At 34.1% G+C, this 20,691-nt stretch overlaps 2 protein-coding genes and 1 non-coding gene across 4 annotated transcripts; all 3 read right to left on the bottom strand.

The window, feature by feature from the left end:
• Positions 1-7,968: 7,968 nt before the first annotated feature.
• Positions 7,969-12,577, bottom strand: LOC120116094 (F-box/kelch-repeat protein At5g60570-like). 2 transcript variants are annotated; one of them, XM_039136642.1, is made up of 3 exons: positions 12,382-12,577; positions 9,171-10,631; positions 7,969-8,365 (listed from the first exon to the last, which is right to left on the bottom strand). In XM_039136642.1, the coding sequence occupies exon 2, from the start codon at positions 10,601-10,603 to the stop codon at positions 9,218-9,220; it is 1,386 nt and encodes a 461-aa protein (XP_038992573.1). In that variant the 5' UTR covers positions 10,604-10,631; positions 12,382-12,577; the 3' UTR covers positions 7,969-8,365; positions 9,171-9,217. The 2 variants fall into 2 exon arrangements, with proteins under 2 accessions (XP_038992573.1, XP_038992572.1); XM_039136641.1 differs by lacking the exon at positions 7,969-8,365 and having other exon boundaries at positions 8,943-10,631.
• A 3,849-nt stretch (positions 12,578-16,426) lies between these two features.
• On the bottom strand, positions 16,427-16,498 carry TRNAC-GCA. The gene has a single exon. It is a non-coding gene; the product is annotated as a tRNA-Cys (tRNA).
• Positions 16,499-17,190: 692 nt separating this feature from the next.
• Positions 17,191-17,863, bottom strand: LOC120116129 (putative gamma-glutamylcyclotransferase At3g02910). The gene has a single exon (XM_039136677.1). It carries the CDS (start codon positions 17,746-17,748, stop codon positions 17,197-17,199), a length of 552 nt encoding a protein of 183 aa, XP_038992608.1. The 5' UTR covers positions 17,749-17,863; the 3' UTR covers positions 17,191-17,196.
• Positions 17,864-20,691: the final 2,828 nt, after the last annotated feature.

Below are 20,691 nucleotides of genomic sequence, written 5' to 3'. Positions count from 1 at the left end.
TGGTGGAGACTTGTGGCCATTTTGAATTGATCTAATTTTTGGTCCATACAAGCATGAGGGATCGAATATGTAGTTTTCATAAAACTGGCGCGTGCACTATTTCTATGCCCATTCACTCCACACGCACCGACACCATGAATTCACGCCCTTTCAAGCATAGAATTAGAAGTAAATTTAAGTCTTATTTTCAAAATTTACTCGACAATCTTCAATTTCACAACTTTACTCACTTTTTACTTTTTAACAAATCTAGTCCCTCCACTCTATCACTTTGCATACTTATATTAATATATTTATGCCAGTATAAGTATATATTAAGTGTTACAATTTTTTTCATTTGCTTACATTAGTGTAAGTATATGATAAATATTATATTTTTTTGTAGTATGAATTATGAAACTTTAAAGTTTTCATGTTGTGTTATTATTGAAAAATAATTATAATAGGTTAACATGTAATTAAACCATTAATAACTGTTAAATTACGATTAAAAAATATTGTAATTATTATAGCAACAATAACAATAAAACCCAATTCCCATATGTATGGGGTAAGGGGGAGGTAGGGTAGTAGGCTGCCCCCAACGCCAGGTTGGGAGTAGCTTCCGTGAAAGACCTCCGACAGTCAGAAAATTAAAAGTATAGATAAAATGCAATGCATGTATAAATAAATACATAGCTAAACAGTATTCATATGCAGTCATTAAAATCATATGTGCGTTTGTAATGGGAATTAATCCCTGTAAAATAATCCCTGCGAAAGAATCTCTGCATATAGACAGAAACATAAGACCCAGCTAAATTTAAAAGAGGAAACATGAAGAGAATGATAAACAAACGTCAACGATATCAAGCCCAGTTCCAATCCTTCATAAATACCAATAACAGAAACGTATAAAAAGTAGAAGTCATGGAAATTACTACAAAGGCATTAAAAGAAGACAGAGATGATACACCCTATAGATGTGACCCACACTACTCGACTACCCTAGTTTTTAGCCTCCATATTTTCCTATGAGAGGTCATGTCTTCGGTAAGGGCTAACTCCATCAAATCAGATCTCAAGCAGTCTTCCCACTTCCTCCTTGGTCGTCCTTTCCTTCTGGCACCGTCGACTGTAATCGACTCTACCCTTCTGACCGCATCCGACGGTAGTCGCCTAAGGACATGCCCAAACCACCGTAGTCTTCCCTCCCTCAATTTTTGGAAACAGACACCCCCCAAGGACATCCTAATAGCAGAGTTTGTCGTCATATCCCACAGAGTCCTACCACATGTCCATCGAAGCATTCTCATTTCTGCGGCCTCTATCCTCCTTACGTGATCCTTCTTGGTTGCCCAACATTCTGATCCATACAACAGCGCTGGTCTTATTGCCATTCTATAAAATTTTCCCTTAAGTTTTAGAGGCACCTTCTTGTCACACAAAACTCCAGTAGCGGCCCTCCACTTTAGCCATCCCGCCTTTATACGGTGTGTAACGTCGTCATCTACACTCCCATCTTTATGTATCATAGACCCTAGGTACTTGAAACAATCCTTTGATGGGAGAACGTGTCCTTCTATGCATACTTCTACATCTTCATCGTTTTGGTTCCCATTGAAGTTTGAACATAAATACTCTGTCTTTTCAATATTGATCCTTAAACCTTTTTCTTCCAAAGCAGTCTTCCAGGTAGCCAGTCTACTATTCAACTCAGATTTTGTTTCAGCAACTAGGACAATGTCGTCAGCGAAAAGCATACACCATGGTACACCGTCTGGTGTCGCACAAAAGATGTCATCCATAATCAAGGTGAATATGTAAGGGCTAAGAGCCGACCCCTGGTGGAGTCCGATTTCCACCGGGAATGCCTCGGTGTCGCCAACTGTAGTCCTGACGTAAGAAGTAGATCTACAGTACATATCACGAATTGCCCGGATATAAGCAGTTGGGATCCGTCTCGTTTCCAAAGTCTTCCAGATCGTATCGCGGGGAACGCTATCATAAGCCTTCTCAAGGTCAATGAACACCATGTGAAGATCTCTAGACTTTTCCCTATATTTCTCCATAAGTCGTCGAAGTAGATGAATCGCCTCCATGGTAGACCTGCCTGGCATAAAGCCAAATTGGTTTTCCGAAACCCTAGTGACTTGTCTTAACCTAGCCTCTATCACCCTTTCCCATAGCTTCATGGTATGGCTGAGTAGTTTAATACCTCTGTAGTTACCACAACGTTGGGGATCTCCTTTATTTTTATAAATTGGTATCACCGTAGACTCTCTCCACTCCTCTGGCATCTTGGCAGTCTCTAAAATAATATTAAAGATGTTGGTCAACCACTTAACTCCCTCTTCTCCTAGGGCCAACCACACAGTGATAGGAATTTGATCAGGACCGACAGCTTTGTCCCTTCCCATCTTTCTAAGAGCCATTTTGACTTCCTCAAACCCAATCCTACTTGTAGGGCAGTCATTGGTCGTAGTATGATAGTCGGCTGACCCATCAACGATACTATCTCTACATGGAGAGGCACCGTCATTAAATAAGCCAAAGAAGTAACTACCCCAAACCCTCTTAATATCGTGATCTTTCGCTAAAAGAACACCATTGTTTGTCCTTAATAAACCTAATGTTACCTAGATCCTTTTTCCTATTCTCCCTAGATTTTGCAAGTCTGAAGATGCCATTTTGTCCTTCCTTGGTGTCTAATCTCTTGTACATTTCCTCGTATGCCTTATCCTTTGCTTTAGCTACCGTTTTCTTGGCTTCCCGCTTTGCCTCCTGATATCTTTGTTTAGCTCTCGACCTTTCTTCGTCGTCATTGCATTGTAGAAACTCCTTGAAGCAAGTTTGTTTTGTCTTCACCTTAGTTTGGACTTCGTCGTTCCACCACCACGATTCTTTATGTTCCTTGGCCTTCCCCGTCGACAACCCAAGGGTGTTTTTGCCCACCTCTCTGATGGAATTTGCCATATTTTTCCATAACATATCTGCATTTTTTGAGTTTGTAGTTTCAAAACCTGTATTAGACAAAACCTTACTCCTAAAGTCATCAGTTGTCGCTCCATGTAAGTTCTTCCAGAGGATCCTAGGTTTACCAAGTTTAGCCCTCCTATGAGTGCTCCGCCCGTGGGGTACGCGGAACACCAAAACCAACAATATGTGTTGTGATGCACATGCCTCTTCAGGGAACACCTTACAGTCAATGCAAGCCCGTCGTTCCCGATTTCTAACCAAGATGTAGTCGATTTGGGTACAATGTCCCCCGCTATGAAACGTAATTAAGTTCGCATCTCTCTTATTAAAGAAGGAGTTAGTGATCACCAAATCGTGAGCGGTAGCAAAATCAAGCAACATACGCCCCCCATCGTTCCTACTACCATAACCGAAACCCCCATGAACACCGTCATACCCGTCGGTTGCACTGCCTATATGGCCATTGAAGTCTCCCCCCTATGAAAACTCTTTGGTCCTCCGGAATGCTCCTAAGTATATCATCTAACTGATCCCAGAAGCAACGTTTCTCCCCCTCCCCTAGGCCAACGTGTGGGGCGTACACTGAAAAGACATTTACTACTTCCTCATCTATAATAACCTTAATCATCATGATCCTATCCCGGTATCTGCAAACTTCAACTACATTTTCCTTGAGTCTAGAGGATGCCAAGATACCCACCCCATTTCTAGCGTTATCTACGCCTGAATACCACAACTTGTACCCATTACACTCTCTGGCGCGAGACCCTTTCCACCTAGTCTCCTGAATACATGCAAAATCTATTTTTCTATTATTAAGTACGTCAGTCAGCTCCAGCAGCCTAGCATTTAATGTGCCTACATTCAACGAGCAAACTCTTAGTCTAGTCTCCTTGTCACCACTCTGTCGAGCCCTCCCCCTATACGTCCCATGGGATCTAAAAGAAGGACATGACCTCAAGTAATCATCTATAACCGAAGCTATGAGGAACTATGAAACAAAATGCAAAGAAGACAGAAGATGCACCAATAAAACGCTAGAGAATTGAGGGGTACTACGAAGCCTAGTTGGTTATGAAATATAATTTTTAAGACAAATTAACACTATCTTACTTAACTTTAGGCCAACAGCTAGAAATCAAGTGGTAAAACCACAACAAAATTTATAAATCTTTATATCAATTATACTCAATTTGAAATAACGGTAATGATATAAGATACTAAGAGTATATGACAATGAAATAATAAAGAGCCAGTAAATCTTACTCAAAGCAAAGTAGTAAAATATAGATCCAGTAGATCCTACTCAAAGCGTAACTACTTTTCAAGTAAATAACAAATTCTATGGATATTTAAGACGTCGTCAACTTAAAGCCTTACTCAAAACATGAACTTTTCTCAGTAAAATTTCTATAAATAATCCAAGCAAAATAACTCCAAATTAACTTCAAAAGAACAAGTTTAAGTTGCATTGAATAACCAAAACTAAGAACCGAGCTGTAAGGGAAACTACTAGGACGCTGAAGAGTAAATCGAACTTTCCAGATCTCCTGTACCCATGGATCTAAAGCTCGACGATATTCTAACAAGCTTTACAACAATCAATTAAAAATATTCAAATTCTATCGCCCGGTCAAAAATCAAAAACCCTAGATTCCAGGAGGAACAATCAACAAAGATCACAATCCGCTTAAAATTAGTAAAATTGGAAGTATAAAAAAGAATACACACCTCTCTAAAGAAATTCTGTCGAAGAATTTTTGAATCTGAGACGAACATAAAAAATGACCCAATTTGTCAAAAGGCCCTTGAGAACCCGATGGAAATCTGTAAATGGGAGTCGATCCAAAGCACTGGAATAGAGCGAAGGATTTTAAAAAATAACAAAAGCGGTTTTGAGCAGATCTCCGGCGAAATAGTAAAATGACCGCCGCAAGAATCCGACGAGTAACCGTTAAGAAGTCGGGAAAAGTGGGGACTCTGGGCAGGGAAAAGTGGATCGTTCTCAACTATGAGACACAAGAATCAAAAGAAAAAGAACTAGATCACACGCGACTCTAGTTTTTCTTCTTATTTGTTGCGTCTTTGATATTTTCCATATTGTAATTATTATAGCGATTATTCATATCGTTTAAGTACGGTTAATCGTCTATAAACAAACCTACTTTCACCTACATATACATGCTTCGAGCGAGGATTGGCCAAGGGGCCCTTGGGCCTAAGGGAATAGATTATAGCTGGGTACTAAAAGGCCGGTTAAAGACGAGTAGGCAGGATACGACGAAGCCTTAGGCCTAAGGGGTGACACATGGTTGTACTGGTCAGTTTTGGGCTGGAGATTAGCGATTGACTGAGCGTGCTTTGGCAGCTCGTGGTGGAGTACTCTCCGACGTATTCGCTCTATTATTGCCTCCTATTCTTGTTCTTGGTAAATTTATGAGTATAATATTCCTTCTAAAAAGAATTGAGAGAATAGTATTTAAAAAAAATATTTAGAAAAATGATATAAATTTCGATTGTGGAAATATAGATGGGTTTAGGTGATCAAATTTTATTAAAATTATTTGTAGTTAGATACATTTTTACCATGCGTGAATCAAAAGAATGAAAACGTTGTGTACTGAAAATGTATTTGGAGTAATTAAAAATTGGATTTATAATTTTAAAACTAATAATTTAGGGTTTTATATTTCGACACAGAGTGACGACATTGGGTTCTGGAATTGTTCTACGTGGGATTCAATTGTACACCGATTTGAAATCATTAATTTCATAACTCCAAATCCATTTTTTTAATAATCTAAAGTTGGTGTATAATTGAATTTGGATTTTGGGATAATTTTATAAAATAACGCTTTTAGTGCACATCACCTTCAACTTTTTTACCACGCAGGGCAAAAGGGCAAAATTGCTTGGATATGGTTGTGAGGAAAAACACTTCCCCACATAGTGATCTTAAAGAGTTATTTGTCGAACTAGGACACTTACTATAGTGTCAGGGAGAATACGCATGGATTACAATGCATCTTCAGTTTTATCAGGAAAAAACGTAAGAATTGCAGTGCGTCTTTAGCTTCACGAGACATGCAATTGGAACTCGAGTGTAAGAGAATATTAAAGGGGAAGACACATAGTTGTCATTGCATCTTTCAGAAGACACACTTTGTTCCTGGCGTCTTCTAGACGACACTGTTCATTTCACCCCACTTGAGAAAATAATTTCTTATGCACCCTAGATCAACCAATCATTTTTATCACATTTGTTTACCGAGATAATTAAAAGATAGTATTTGCTCATAATCATTCTTAAAAATTGACAACGAATATACACCCTCAAACGTAGCTGCTCGAATATATGACCTCTAAGTAAAACAATGTTTCCCTTAATTATTAAGGTCACCTAATTGATTCATACTAAAAAAATCTATTTAAATAAATTATATTGTCTTCGATTGTATTGGATAAAAATATGTCCAGATAATCCCTAGCCGACTAAGGTGCTCTCGATTAGATGTGCTTTTGCCTTGACAAAATTGTCAAAAAAAATGTGGTGAAAAAAATGATTGGATTATCTTAGACTTGGATTCCAACTGCATGTCTTGTGGAGCTGAGTATGCACTTCAATCCATACGTCTTCTCTTATAAAGCTGAAAACACATTGCAATCAACGTGTCTTTTCCATAATAATATAGCAAATGTCTTAATCTAGTAAATAATTCTTTAAGGGCAGTATGTGAGGGAAATGTCTTTCCCCACAACTATATCCAAGCAATTTTGTCAAACTCACCCACTAAATTAGTTTAGAAAATCCTTATTAAGTTTTAAAAACATAAATTTAACATTACATCATATTATATTATAATACTATAAATATAAATAATTATATTAATCTAGTATAAAAATAAAATAAATATATTTCCTTTTAAAAATATGTGCAATCGAATCAAAATAAAAATGCGAGTTATGACATGAATACCTCTTGTACTTTAGTATTTTGTTAGTATGGTGTAAAAGATGAATCGGGGTGTACAATCGCACCTTCTGAAAATTTTAAATTTCATATATAGTTCAAGTATTTTTTATTTATGATCTAATTTCAAAACTCTTGAAATTTTGTAATTTTATATCTGAATATTTTTAATATATCTTCATACAAGTCCGCACTTTTTGTCATAAAATCATATATTTATCTGTAATGGTGTATGTATTTTTTATATGTTAAATGTGTCTTTATACTTTATTTGTATTCTTTAAAATACCTCATAAGTACTAATATCATTAACTAATGACACGATAGAAACACATGACACTTCACCGTCACATAAATATTAAAGAAAAAACTACTATAAATAAAAACACCTTTAAACAATTTTATTTTTTTTTCTTTTTCATAGTAAAAATAAAATAACAAAAAACTTATAGACATGTAATAAAATCGACCCTTTCACATGGTCAAATTTTCTTTTAAATAAAAAAAATCAATCAAAAGAGAGAGAATCTAAAACACAAACAAGATATTTACCTATTCCATTAAATCCCAAATTATCAACACACAAGAAAGAGAAGCAATTGAAAACCAATAGAACGTTTAATGAATCAATCGTGAATCATTCGATAAAAAAGTTTGATTGTGTTCCTTTCTTTATTAAACGAATGAATATAAACAAGATTTTCTGCTTGTTTAATTAAATGAACGAATATGAACAAAGAGCTTGTTCGTTCATTCATGTTCGTGTACGTTTGATAATTTATTTGTTTATGTTCGGTAATCCGTTAATGTATGTTCATTTATTTATATTCTTTTAAGATTTTTTGCTTGATTTAAAAGAAAATTATATTTTATATTCGCTCGTTTATGTTCATTTATCATTTTAACGAACGAACATAAACGAACATGAACAAACTACGTTCCTTAACGAGCGAACACAAACAAAAAATAATGTTCGTTTAGTTGTTCATATTCATTTATTTATTCGGTTAAAATTAAATGAACGAACGCAAATATGCCCTTATTCGTGTTCGTTCAGTTCGTTTACAAGCCTTTAACTTCCCTAAAACCTCGAAAACTCTTGCTTCTTTTACAACAAGTCCTTTGAACCTCAAGTTACCATGACTCAGCGCGGCAACAGATGTCCGGCGACATTCCTACTAATATTGCTGCGTCCAGCATTGTTGGATTCACAGTTAATTACAGAGTAGCAGTAACACCCAACTCGAGGAATCCCCCAATTTCAGCATCGATCTTTACCAGTTTAACTCAAGTTTGATTGAATGAAAGAAAGATGGTAAAGGGCTAGGGCCGAATCATGGTGAGTGTGATCCCATTGACGGAAGCGATGGTATCTGAAGGTGATTAAAGATCCAAGAGTTGATTGTAGCCAAGTGGGATTTAATAACGAGGTGGAGCCTGCGCATGGTGATCGCCCATCAGGTGAGGATGGCGAGGTTAGGATCGACGGTAAAGGGTCGAAAATAATACATTACAAAGTAACAAAATACATGCATCAGATTAATAAAAATGGCAAAGTACAAAAACATTCATACCATCAATCTTAAAGAATTTATGTACATAATTAAACAAAAACGTATTTAGACCAAACCAAAATCCATTAAACCAAAATTCATGTATAAATTTAATATTTATCCCAAAAATTATGATATGAATAGTTTTCCTTTCATACATGGTAGCAACTCACTCAAATATATATTATATTTATGTTTAAAAACGTGTCTAATAGAACTTTAAAAATATATTTTTCCTATAAAAAAAATGGAAGAACATCATATACAAGATTTGTAAGCACATGCCAACATTAAATAAAAGTAACCGACTTTAAGAGCATGAGAAAGACAGAGTTCAATTGTAAACTCTGGGAATCATCCCCTGGCCTTGTATGGAACAAACACGATGCTAATATATAAACTTACCTCAAATATTGTCTAAATATAAAACATTTAAACATGATTATGATATGAATAGAAAGTTATTTGAACCCAGAACCAACTGAAACGCTCAAATAAACGAATTCAATGCCAAACCACACCTTTACTTGGTATGAGGTTCAGTAATGACACCGACACAAACAGTGAACTTTCAGAAACTGATTTCAGGTCAATTATTCATCTCATGAAACATAAATGGAGAAACGAAAATACAAATAACAACTTGCTAATACTGAGAAATGTTCAAATCATTAACTGGTTAGGCTTACCAGTCTTCTGGCTCCCCATGTTCTCACCAAAGCGGTGTCGCTAACAGCTAGCAACCCATCACTGCACAATTGTAAACAAAAGCACCTGCCCGTTCCTTCACCGCAAGCACGCTCCAGTCTGATCCATCTCTGGTTCCTTCCTCTGGTTTCCAAGAATGCAGAACAATTACTCTATGATCACCACTTCCATGTCCTCCGGCTCCTATTACCAGTAAACTGTTTCCACAAGCTTTAAATGCCAGTCCCCAACCGTTGGATGAGTCGGCCCTAACCGGTAGTCTCTTCACAACATTCCACGAGTTATTAACCTTGTCGTATTTCTTGACTTCATTAGTGGCTTGATCAGCAGAGTAAAGCTGATTATTTATGACCGCAACTAAAGGAGGTGAACGCATAGCAGGATGAAATGCACCACCTGCACTGGAACCAGGGTACATATTTTCTATCCTCCTCCATGACCTTGTCCCCATATTATACTCTTCACCACAAGTCAAACAATCTGTATGACTCAACATGCCCCCGATGACATAGAATTTCCCGTCCATAAAGAAACCGGAACACAATTTACGTTGGACGTTCATATCTGGCAAGGTTTGCCAAGTACCCAGTTCCGAACTGTAAAGCTCAGCAGATTTTAGAACGTTCCCATGTTTATCGCTGCCCCCAGCTACAATAGCAATCTCCCCAAGGGTGCTAGATCCAAACAAACATCGAGACAAATTCATTAGGGGGCATCTCGACCAATTGTTAGATGTCAAACTATACATCCAAATAGCAAATCCGGATAACTCACGACCAAACACGAGTAATTCAGTCCCCACTGCCAGAGACTCTTTATCAGCACAAGTGAAACAATCATCACATGGAATCCTCGGCAGTCTCATCCATTTCTCTCTCAAAGGATCAAAAGCTTCCCAAGGCATCAGATTACAAGCTAGATAAATCCAATGTTCTCTTATTCCAAGTTGACGTCTCAATTTATATAAATAACCGCTGCCGATCAGTGACCTAAATTTTCTGTTTAAATAGGAAAGATTAGGGAAATCGGATCTGCTGCTCCGAGCTAGAATGTTCAATGCCATATCATCATTAAGACCCGGTAGTAGACTATCATCTGATGCTTTACCATAATTTTTTTCTCCAGATCTTGCTACAATTACAGGTTTCTTTCCATTCAGCCTTATATAGCCAAAAGTTAAGCTATGCACTTCCTGATCCAGCAAACCTTGCCCGACACATTTTGTATTAGTTTTATTAGCCAAGAGCATGTATGCCAATAGATGCAAATCATCTTCTGAAACTCTCAAGTTGTGTTTAAAAGACGCTGGAGGCTGCACTGAGACTTGACCTTGCAAACCAGCCATTACGGGTGAATCATGTTCGGTCCCTTCTGTTTTCACCTTTGGCTCCTTAAGCGAATCTCTGAACACCATTTAGAATGTCTCCTACACAAACTATTCCCTGAGAAGGGAAAAAGATTGATTAAAAGAGAAAGTGGCGATACCAAAAGGAAACAGGATAAGCTTCCTTCTAAGCTTGACTTTAGACCAAGGAATTCCTTGAAGGGAAGGATGTCGATACACCCAATGTGCTTCTAAATCTTGATGATCGAGAGTAATTAATGCAAACAATTTTTTCTCAAAAGCATATAATAGTTCAACAATTTAACAATGCAGCACTTTAAGTATCATCTTCCTGCAGTCAAATTAACAATTGTACAAGGATCAAGCCTGAACTTTGACCCTCATTGATATGACAATGACTATGAACTAAGAAAAAAATGGATAAGTTAAAATAAATATGGCTTCAAAATAGTACTCACAATCCATGGAATGCAACATTTCTTTAAACAGACCCAATACAAAGCTTCTGATTTTTTTTTTCATTGTTAGCAAGAGAAACATATGAATAAAAACTTCGAAACCAACTATTTCATAATCTGAAATAAATAATCATCTTTCCAATTACGCATTATGGTTCTTAATAAATAACCAAGCCTTCGGGCTTCAGTCCCAGGATGAACTAATCACACGAACAAAATTTTGAGCAAACGTCATAAACCAGTAGGAAAAAAGAACTTTTAGTTCCGTTAAAAACTTTAATCTGAGTGAAAAGTTGATGAACAAAAAGGCAATCGGCAGCATCTTGGCCAAATTAGCACGGCATTGCCTCTCAGGCCAAATCGCCCTGCACATCATATAACTATAAGCAAATGATAATCATCCGAATAGAATTTAATTATGAACACAACTTTCTATGAGTTGAGGAAAAATCACTATGCATTTTATATTATACGGGGAGAAAAACACAACACTCAGCAGGTTAGATTCATAGCAGTTTGGAGGGTTTGGATGGCGTAGGATGCAGAGGCTAACCTATAGTTCCTAACGATTTTTTCCTTTTTCTTTCCTTACCGTAAAACCTTATTAACCAAATGATCTTCAAGTATCCATGTCATACAGATTTCCAAACATGGATATGAGTATATTATTCTCAAGGGAAAAAACACTGAAAAAAAGTTAACCCGCAAGGATGTCGGATACTCATTTCCAACACGCAATGACGCAAACCTGAATCCGAGTAACATACATGGACACACAAGGAACTTTTAATGCCACTTGTAGCGGTTTTAAACTTTTATCGAATAGATTGAATATGTTTTTATTCCTATGATTATTATCTGCTAAAATTATGCAATTTCTTAAAAAATATTGGTAGACTGGTAGTTACTAGCAGAACTTTTTCCACACTCTAATCTTAATATTCCATTTATAGTAATAACATTGTATTCAATGTTTGCAGACAATTTTTTTTATTCATTTCAATTCATTGAACGATAATATCACTATTTATACTGTTATTGTAACCCGGAAGAGTAATTTTAAAACACCAATTAGCAAAATAAAAAAGTTAATTACGAACTCAATTAGCCAAGTAATCCAACATGCAATTGTAATTACACTAAACTGATGTTATCTAATATATATAGCTCTCTATAGTTTTATATTTTGATTCTTGAAAATGAAAAACAAAAAACAAATGGAGCCATGGAATTTCTCAAAAAAAAAAGAAAAAAACATACAACAACATGAAGCAAAATTAAATTAATCTAACAACTGAAGCTAAAAATGAAAAACACTCATCAAATCTTAACATGCAACCAATTCATCTTAAAACAAAGAACGGGAAGAAGAAGAAAAAAAGTCGTCACCTTCAATGAATCAAAATTCGACCCAATTCTTCCGGTCCCGGGAATTCCGATGAAATCTGATCACTGAAATGAAGTTCCAAAGCCCAAACGGGAGAAGAAAGGAACCCTAATTCACATTACTCTAAAGCTTTGATCATCCCGAAGTTCCCAAAACCACTCTCCTTTTCTCTTTATCTTTCTCCAACAGTAATCTCATTCTCATCCATACATATTTATATATACTAATTAATGTCGTAACTATTAAATACTATTATTATTTATTGATTTTTTATGTTTGAATTTTAATAGTGATTTCCCTTTTTTATATAAAAAGGCGATGAAAACTGAGGTTGGATTCCCTCTCCAAATTTCTAACACCTGTTTTAGCTTCCGCCTGTTGTCTTTTCTTCTCTTTTCCATTTTTCTTATTCATATTTTTCGTTCTTTAGAATGGAATATAAAAGGGTTGACTGGTCAACTTTTAAAGTAATTTTCTTTTTAGAAAGGTAAAACACATTCAATTATTAATAAAAATTAACGTGTATTATAATTTTGATAATAAAGTGATTTATTCAAAATAATCAATTAATTAAATACACCAAGTTGAGAGCAGTTTCTATAGAAGATCTCCGTTATGAATTGTTCTCAATGAAACTTGATCCCACGACCACAAGTTTAAGAGCCTTGCGCTCTATCAATTGAGCTATACGGGAAATTTCTTAAAATATATTATTTCTTTATTATTAAAAATATATATTATTTTCTTATTAATTAGATTTTAATTCTTTTAATAATTTCATTCCATGTTTATATTTTCTGAACTTTTTTCCACCTATAAATTAAAGAATATATAAGCATTTAAACATAAGCAATCACCTCGTTACATTTTTATCTTAAAATTTTGAAATATAAAAAATTAAATAATTATATCATTTTAAAAAAAAATTGAACTTTAAATGTAATAAAAAAAACTATATATTGAATTTTCAAAGAAGTGAATTTTAAATATATTCTAAATACAATTGAAACGTAATACCTATTGACCGACAACAAAAAAACAAACCCTAGAAAATATAAGAATAAGAAAAATATCTAAAAATTAGTTTTTTTACGATGGTGGACAAAAAGAATTATGGAATACGTTATTCATGTTTTTTTCTTTATTACTATCGATAAATAAAGTTAAGAATTATTTCGATCATTTAAGGACACATTAAGCCTAGGGTCTTTCTCTTTCATCTCCCTAAACAACTCCAACCCAAATTCAAAAATTTCTATTCCTACAATAATCATTAATCAAAGTATTAAAAGTACACACATTTAGCTTCACTCCATCTTTTTTTCATCCTCTTATAAAACCTCAAAGCCTCCTCAAAATCCTCGTTTTTCAATTATCCACTAATCAAAACGTTGTAAATAACAACATCATGCCACCCATCGATCAATTTGTTCATGGTTTTGAAAGCAAAAGCAACAACATTCAACTTCATAGATCTGCAAAACAAATCGATAACGGAACGAATTTCATCTGAAGGCAAGAGAAGATACCTGGAGAGCAAGGGCAAGGGTTGGCACCTATGAAAGTAAGAAGAGAATGAAACAGATAGAAACAGTAGGTCGAAACTAAAGAGTAAGTCATCCGGAGGAAAGTGGAGTAGTTGTGGTGAAAAGTAGAATCAACGGTGAGAGCCCAAGAGAAGACTTAAAACCATAGTGGGTGAAAATGGAACGGTGGTGGATTTTTTTTTTTTTAACTCAGTTATGGTGGAGCTTGAATTTGAGGAAATAAATAGTTTTGGGTGTTAAGGGTATCTTATTTTTTCTAATTATTTTCTTTTTTAAATTTTTATTTTAATGATTAAAAATATTTATTTAATCTATGTCATAACGCCATTAGAAAGTTAACAGTAAAGTGACAAGAAACCAAATGCATAAAATTGAGCAAGTTAATTGAAAAAATTAAAAGTACGTTGAGTAAAATAGGAAAGAGAGTAAAGTTTAGTTGATAAATTTGTAATTTATCCAAATAATAAATTAGACAAAAAACGGTTTTTGTTTTTTGGGCAAGCGCTCGAACGTGTGCTCCGTCTTCTAGGAGAAGCCCAACTTTACCATTGAGCTGAGTAAGCCCATGAAAATATGGGCCTTTCAAATTGTATAACACGATTTAGCCTGAATTCGGCCTTTCCCCAAATTGTAGATTTCTTTCACCGTTTAGCCTGTCTCTCTCTCTCTCTCCCTCTCCTTTTCTATTCTTGGTTCGTTTAACATGCAGCCATTTTATGTTCGTTGAATTTTCCTCTTATTTTTGTTCATATTAGGTATTTGTGGTGCTAGGGATCAACCCATTTGGGTTCATGGTCATCAGTTTTGTTGCATAACATTAATTTTTTGGGTGCATAAATACATGTTTATTATCAGTACGAGGATAAATACATGAACAAGAAACCACAAATCGGGTATGCCAAGGTTATAATAAATATAAAATAGATTTTAAAAGACATAAAAAATCATAAATATTCATTAAAGTTCACAATGACTATAATTCTTTGATAAAAGATGGAGATTGTATTATATGTAAATCAAATCTTCTACACAACTTGGATTTAATTTATTCTCCCTAAGTGAGTGGATGAAAGAATAAGTGCTCAAATTTCTTTCACGATTTGAGAATGCAGTAGGTTGTCCGAACACCGTGAAACCCAAATATTAGAGCAATAGAATTTCGACGCTAAAGTTAGTCTACCAATTTTTAGGATTCGAATAATACATCTTTGTCAGAGAAATTAAATTCTAATTAAAAAATAAAATCATATCTTAATTCATCTACGTCTTTTTTATTTAAATCTTAAAAGTAACTATGGGTGCGCACGAGAAGATCAAATGTCGTTCACGAAAACCTCTCTCACATACCCCAATTAAAATGGACCCACCAGCTCAAACTGATAAGAGTTTGAGCGATGATGAACAAAATAAGCCAAATGAGCAAGCAAACGAAGGTTGTTGAGTCTGATGGAAAACCAAGCAATTTATCAAAGACGAATCAGTAATCTACCTCATAGAGTTGTAGACTATTTTCTTTTGTCTCTTTTCTTAATTTAAAAGATATGTGGCTTATTGTGTGATTTTTATTAATTAATCGAGTGATCAATGATACTCATATTATTTTATTCTATGTGAATTTGACTTTCGACATTTATCTTAGAATATAATTTATCTTTATTTAATAAAAAAATACACTAAATCAAGTTACCATCATAAGATAAAAGATGATAGTTCTTGATATAAATATAATCTATTCGAATGCCATGAAGAATATGAATCTAAATCAAACAATAAAAGATAATCTAATATTTATCTCCTCGTTACTTAAAAAGACGAAGACTCTAATTGAGTATCTCTTTATTTATCTTTAATTCTTGTTCAAGATCAATATATTTTCCAAAGATAAACAATTAAATTTGGGCTAAATATATATCAACATTTAAAAGAGTCCAGCCAAAAATCGTTTTAGAAAAGTGACTAGACGATTTGATATTTCTCTTACAAATAACTAATTTTACATCAATATTTTTTAATCTATACAAATAATTAATTATTTTTATAAATATTTATTTATATGGGCGTCTATTATGACTAAAATTATATACATCACACAAGACTTATTTTTATTATATCTGCTAAAAGTAAAGTTTTATATGATATACTCGTTATGTTTACAAAATAAAATATTAAAAAATATTGCACACAATTTATATTGAAAAAATAATATAGATTCTTCGTCACCTTTTAGTATCTTTTCTTTCGTATTGTTTTTCTTCATATTTCATTTCATTTCTTTTATTTTATAACAATTGTATCGTATTACAAATAACAGTTCACTTTTAAAAACAATTATTTTGTAAAAATTAAAAAAATTATCATTCCCACCCGCGGAAGTATGATTAAGCAGAAAACAAAATGGAATTCATTTTGAAAGTAGAATTCTTACCGATTAGTGTTTATGAAAGCAATGACGAGCTAATGCCGAAAATTTCACAGAAGAAAATTTAAAATAAAGTTAAAGAGGGCCCAACCGGGTTCGAACCGGTGACCTCTTGATCTGCAGTCAAATGCTCTACCACTGAGCTATGGACCCTCGGCTGTCAACTGTCTAAACAATTAATATATAACTTATGAAATTGTGATTTTAATATAAACTAATTTTTTATCATCGCACCAATTGTTGACGGGAACAACTTTCTTTCATCAACTGTTGGCGACTCTTCTTCTGATTTAAGTCGTTAGCCGATGTTTCTATGCGAGAGATTATTAATCATGAAGAAGAAGAACGAGATATGATTTCTAGATTATAAAAGGTTCTAGCCCTTCTCTCACTAGTGTTGAGGGGTATTTATAATGATCTTAAGCTTAAGTAGCTATGATCTATTAGATCATATGTGCTTATAAGTAGTATCGTCTATATATTATAGTCATCTCAGAGATCAACTGAGTTGAGGCACTATCTCGTCTTTTTATTTGAGGATAATGAGAGATGGGCAGTGCAATAGCAGTGTAGCTTGTCTCTTTGCTGCCAAATCTGAGTGCTTCATATAATTTTGTCATTTTCAGAATGATACAAATTTCAAAATTTCAATTCTTGACGCTGGACGTGTTAATGGATCAATTGGAGTTGGATCATCATTGTTAAATAAAGAGCAAAATTCGAGAAAATTCAATATTTATTTTCTCAGTTGGAATTTCTTCATCTCTCCGTATTGTAGTATTTGTACAGCGAAATGAAAAGGAAAAAATTCACATCAAAATAGAAACACCCATAATGTTTCTTTCCCAGAATTAAGCAGAAGGGGATGAAATGAAAATACTAATATGTTCCAAAAAACTGAGATTTTGAGGCCTATCTTTCCTTTTCACATACCCTTTAGCTTCTTTCTCCGAATATATCCTAAACCCTTTCCTCCCATTCTTCATCCACATCTCCTTCTCGAAGCTCTTGTGCGCGTAATACGCCTCCGCCGCGCACGTTAGCACCACCTGATCTTCCTCCTCCTCTTTGTTCCCGTCGCCGGAGGGAATCAGCAGGATCGGCCGTCGCTCGTAATGTCCCTTGCTCGTGCCTTCCAACTCGTCGACACGGGAAAGTCCCCGAGTCGATACGGAGTACAACTCGCCGGTGACCCGGTGCCCGGAACCGGGCATATTGAGGAGGAAAGGGACGCGGTAAGGCCCGCAAACAAGAGGGTAGTTCTCTACCGTTTGGTAAGTGCCTTTGAAAACGGCATCTCCAGATCGCATCAGATCCTGGAGCAGCACGTGATTGGAGAAACCCTGTTTCAAGGTGCCGTACGTGAAAATAAGGGTCGTGCAGCAATCATTTTCGAAGGCCATTGTTTGTTTACGGGAGGTGGTGGTGTGATTGGTTGGCGAGAAAGTGAAGGAAAATGGAAGGAGAAGAAAGTGAAAATGGATTAGGGGAGAGTCGTGTATTAATGAACTGCGTGTAGGATGGAGTCATCCTATTGATAGAATTATTTCATTTTGATTGGTTAGGAATTTTAACTGTAAAAATATCTACGCCGAAATATACGGGTTAAAGCAAACGGTATACTCTACTCTTTTGACAGATGTTTTACTGTATCTTAGCATTTAAAAATCAATAAGTACAATGTATCGAAATATATACTATTAATTAAATTATTTTTATTAAATAAATATTAAAAATATTAAGTGCCATCTATGATTAATCCATTTTAGGAATTTGATTTTAATTGTACTTAGATTATGGTCATTGAGTTTTTTAATATGGATAAATTATATTTTTAGTATCTTAACTATTACTTTTGTTCTATTTTTGTACTTAAACTATTTGTTTTCAAAATTATACTTAATATTTAGACTATATTTCAATTTGGTACCAATCATTAAAACTTTAACAATAATTTTAACATGACATGATATGTCAATTTTTTATTATTTTTTTAATTTCCACATCATCTTTCTATTTATCCTTCAGTATTATTAATTAATTTTATTAAACTAATTAGCGTCACCGCCTATAAGGATGAAAAAAAAAATCATTCTTGATACCAACATGAATTGAACCTGAACCTCTTACATCTCACACTGATTCATTAAGCTAGGCTAATCATTTGCTTTAGTTTCACCATGTTTTATTTTAAATAAATAAATAATATGATTTTAAAATTAAATAAATAATTTAAAAATATTTTTATAATATTACACGTGCTTTTTTAGAATGACTTAATATATATTTTATAAAAATATATAGATTATTTAATTATTTTTATTTCTAAATAAAGTGAAAAATTAATCTTTTAATTTAATAATGATATAAGTAAGTATTAAGTTCAATATAATAAAAAAAGATTCACGCTATAGTTGAGTGACTAAACTTTCAGACATTAATTTAAAGTGTCTTATATTTGAATCTTATAATCATCGAAAAATATTATTTTTGCGGTGATATTATTATATAAGTTAAGTACAAAATAATGTGAAATTAACCACATATGACTAGCTTAGCTCAATGGTTAAGTGTCTTGCATCTCATGGGAGAGACTCATGTTCAATTCATGTTAGGAGTAAGAATGATTTATTTCAATTTATTCTCATAGGTAGTGACATATCACCACTTGATTGGTTGAATAAAATTAATTAAAAAAATACTGATAGAAAAAGAGAAATGTGATGGAAAAAAAAATTGACATGTCATGTCACATCAGCATTGTTAGTTTTTAAGAGTAGGGTATTGAATTGAAACTTAAACTAAACAGTAAGTATGATTTTGAAAAAATAATATATATATTTACATAATAATAAATTTGTTTCTAAAGTCTAATAAAATATTTAATTTTCACTTTAATCTCTTTTGAAGCACTTTAGCCTTAACTTTTCATTGAGGCAAAATATCTCTCAGTTGGATGAAAATTATTAGTTAACTAACTATCAACGTTTCCTATTGATTAAGCATGTCCATGTAGACTGGAATGTTGAATTAATTTAAAAATATTTTTTTGAAACCGTAGCATCACACTTAAACATATCAATGAACATGCTTAGTCAACATGAACCGTTGACCGTTATATATATATATATATATAACCGATTTAGTGTTGTGGGGGTCAGATACGTGATACTATCTTGCCTTCACATTGCGATGAAGAAAAAACCAAGAAAATAGAAGGGTAAACTACATAAGTTGTCACTAATGTTTGAGAAAGTTTATGTTTCCCCATTGAAATTACAAAGGTATATTAATCATTAATATCATCGATTTGTAACAAAATATTCACTCCATTGCTATCTCTTTTAAAGTGATGATGTAGTAACGTCGTCCCTTTTCTCCAACAATAATAGTGTCGGCGAGCCAGAGACCAAGGATGCTTATACAAGGCCATTAGAGAATCAACATCTTCAAATTGTGTGAGAAGTTGAAGAAGTAAAGCGAGAGGTTCAAACTTTTGATTCTTAAGGAAAAGAATGTTGTGGCAATAAAGAAGATGGAGAACGAGGTACTGCCTTCGTCCGAGAAAGAAACTCCTGCATATTCTGAGATTAAACCAGAGAAACCAGCGTCGATCAGCAAGTAATAGTGGAACAAGTAAACAAAGGTTGGAGGGTTTTGGATTCGAAATGCTTAGAATCCGTCCGATCCCATGATGATGCGGTGAACTCCGTTATTGCGGTATTCGATGGGTTGGTTTTTACAGGCTTGACCAATGGGACGGTCGAGGTATGGAAGAGAGAGTGCCCAGGGAAAAGAACCAATGCACCAAGCATTTCTTTTCAGATACATTATTGAAACAAGATTGTGCTGTTACGACATTGGCTTTAAGCCCGGATACTACATTTGTTTACTATGGCTCGTCGGACGCGTTGGTTCACTTCTGAGAATGTGAATAGTCGGATGCGTTGGTTCACTTCTTGGAACGTATAAGCCAATTCTCTCACGGATATTTTTGAAGAAGAAAAGCGGAGGAGGCATATGGACATATTTTTTTAATTTTTTTAATTCCCACGTAAGAAACTAAACGAACTTAATATTTGAACGTGTGACCAAATTTGGTCAAACTAAAAACAAATGATACTATTCATATAATTTACCCTTTTAAAAATTATTTTCATAATTCTAAAATTGAATTGTAAATTATATATTATTTTAAAATTGATTTTAAAATTATTACTTACGTGACTAAAAAATAAAATCAACATAGAATTTGAAAGAAATGATCAATTGACCAAAAGAGTAATTCAAAATGTTATTTATTAAATTATTCTTTTTTAAATTTAATGACCAAAATAAGAGTAAGA

The sequence above is a fragment of the Hibiscus syriacus genome, unplaced genomic scaffold (assembly GCF_006381635.1).
Source record: "Hibiscus syriacus cultivar Baekdansim isolate YM2019G1 unplaced genomic scaffold, ASM638163v2 tig00110283_pilon, whole genome shotgun sequence".
Lineage (NCBI taxonomy): Eukaryota > Viridiplantae > Streptophyta > Magnoliopsida > Malvales > Malvaceae > Hibiscus > Hibiscus syriacus.
Note: the sequence above shows the minus strand (reverse complement) of the source record. Positions and strands in the feature narration are given on the sequence as shown.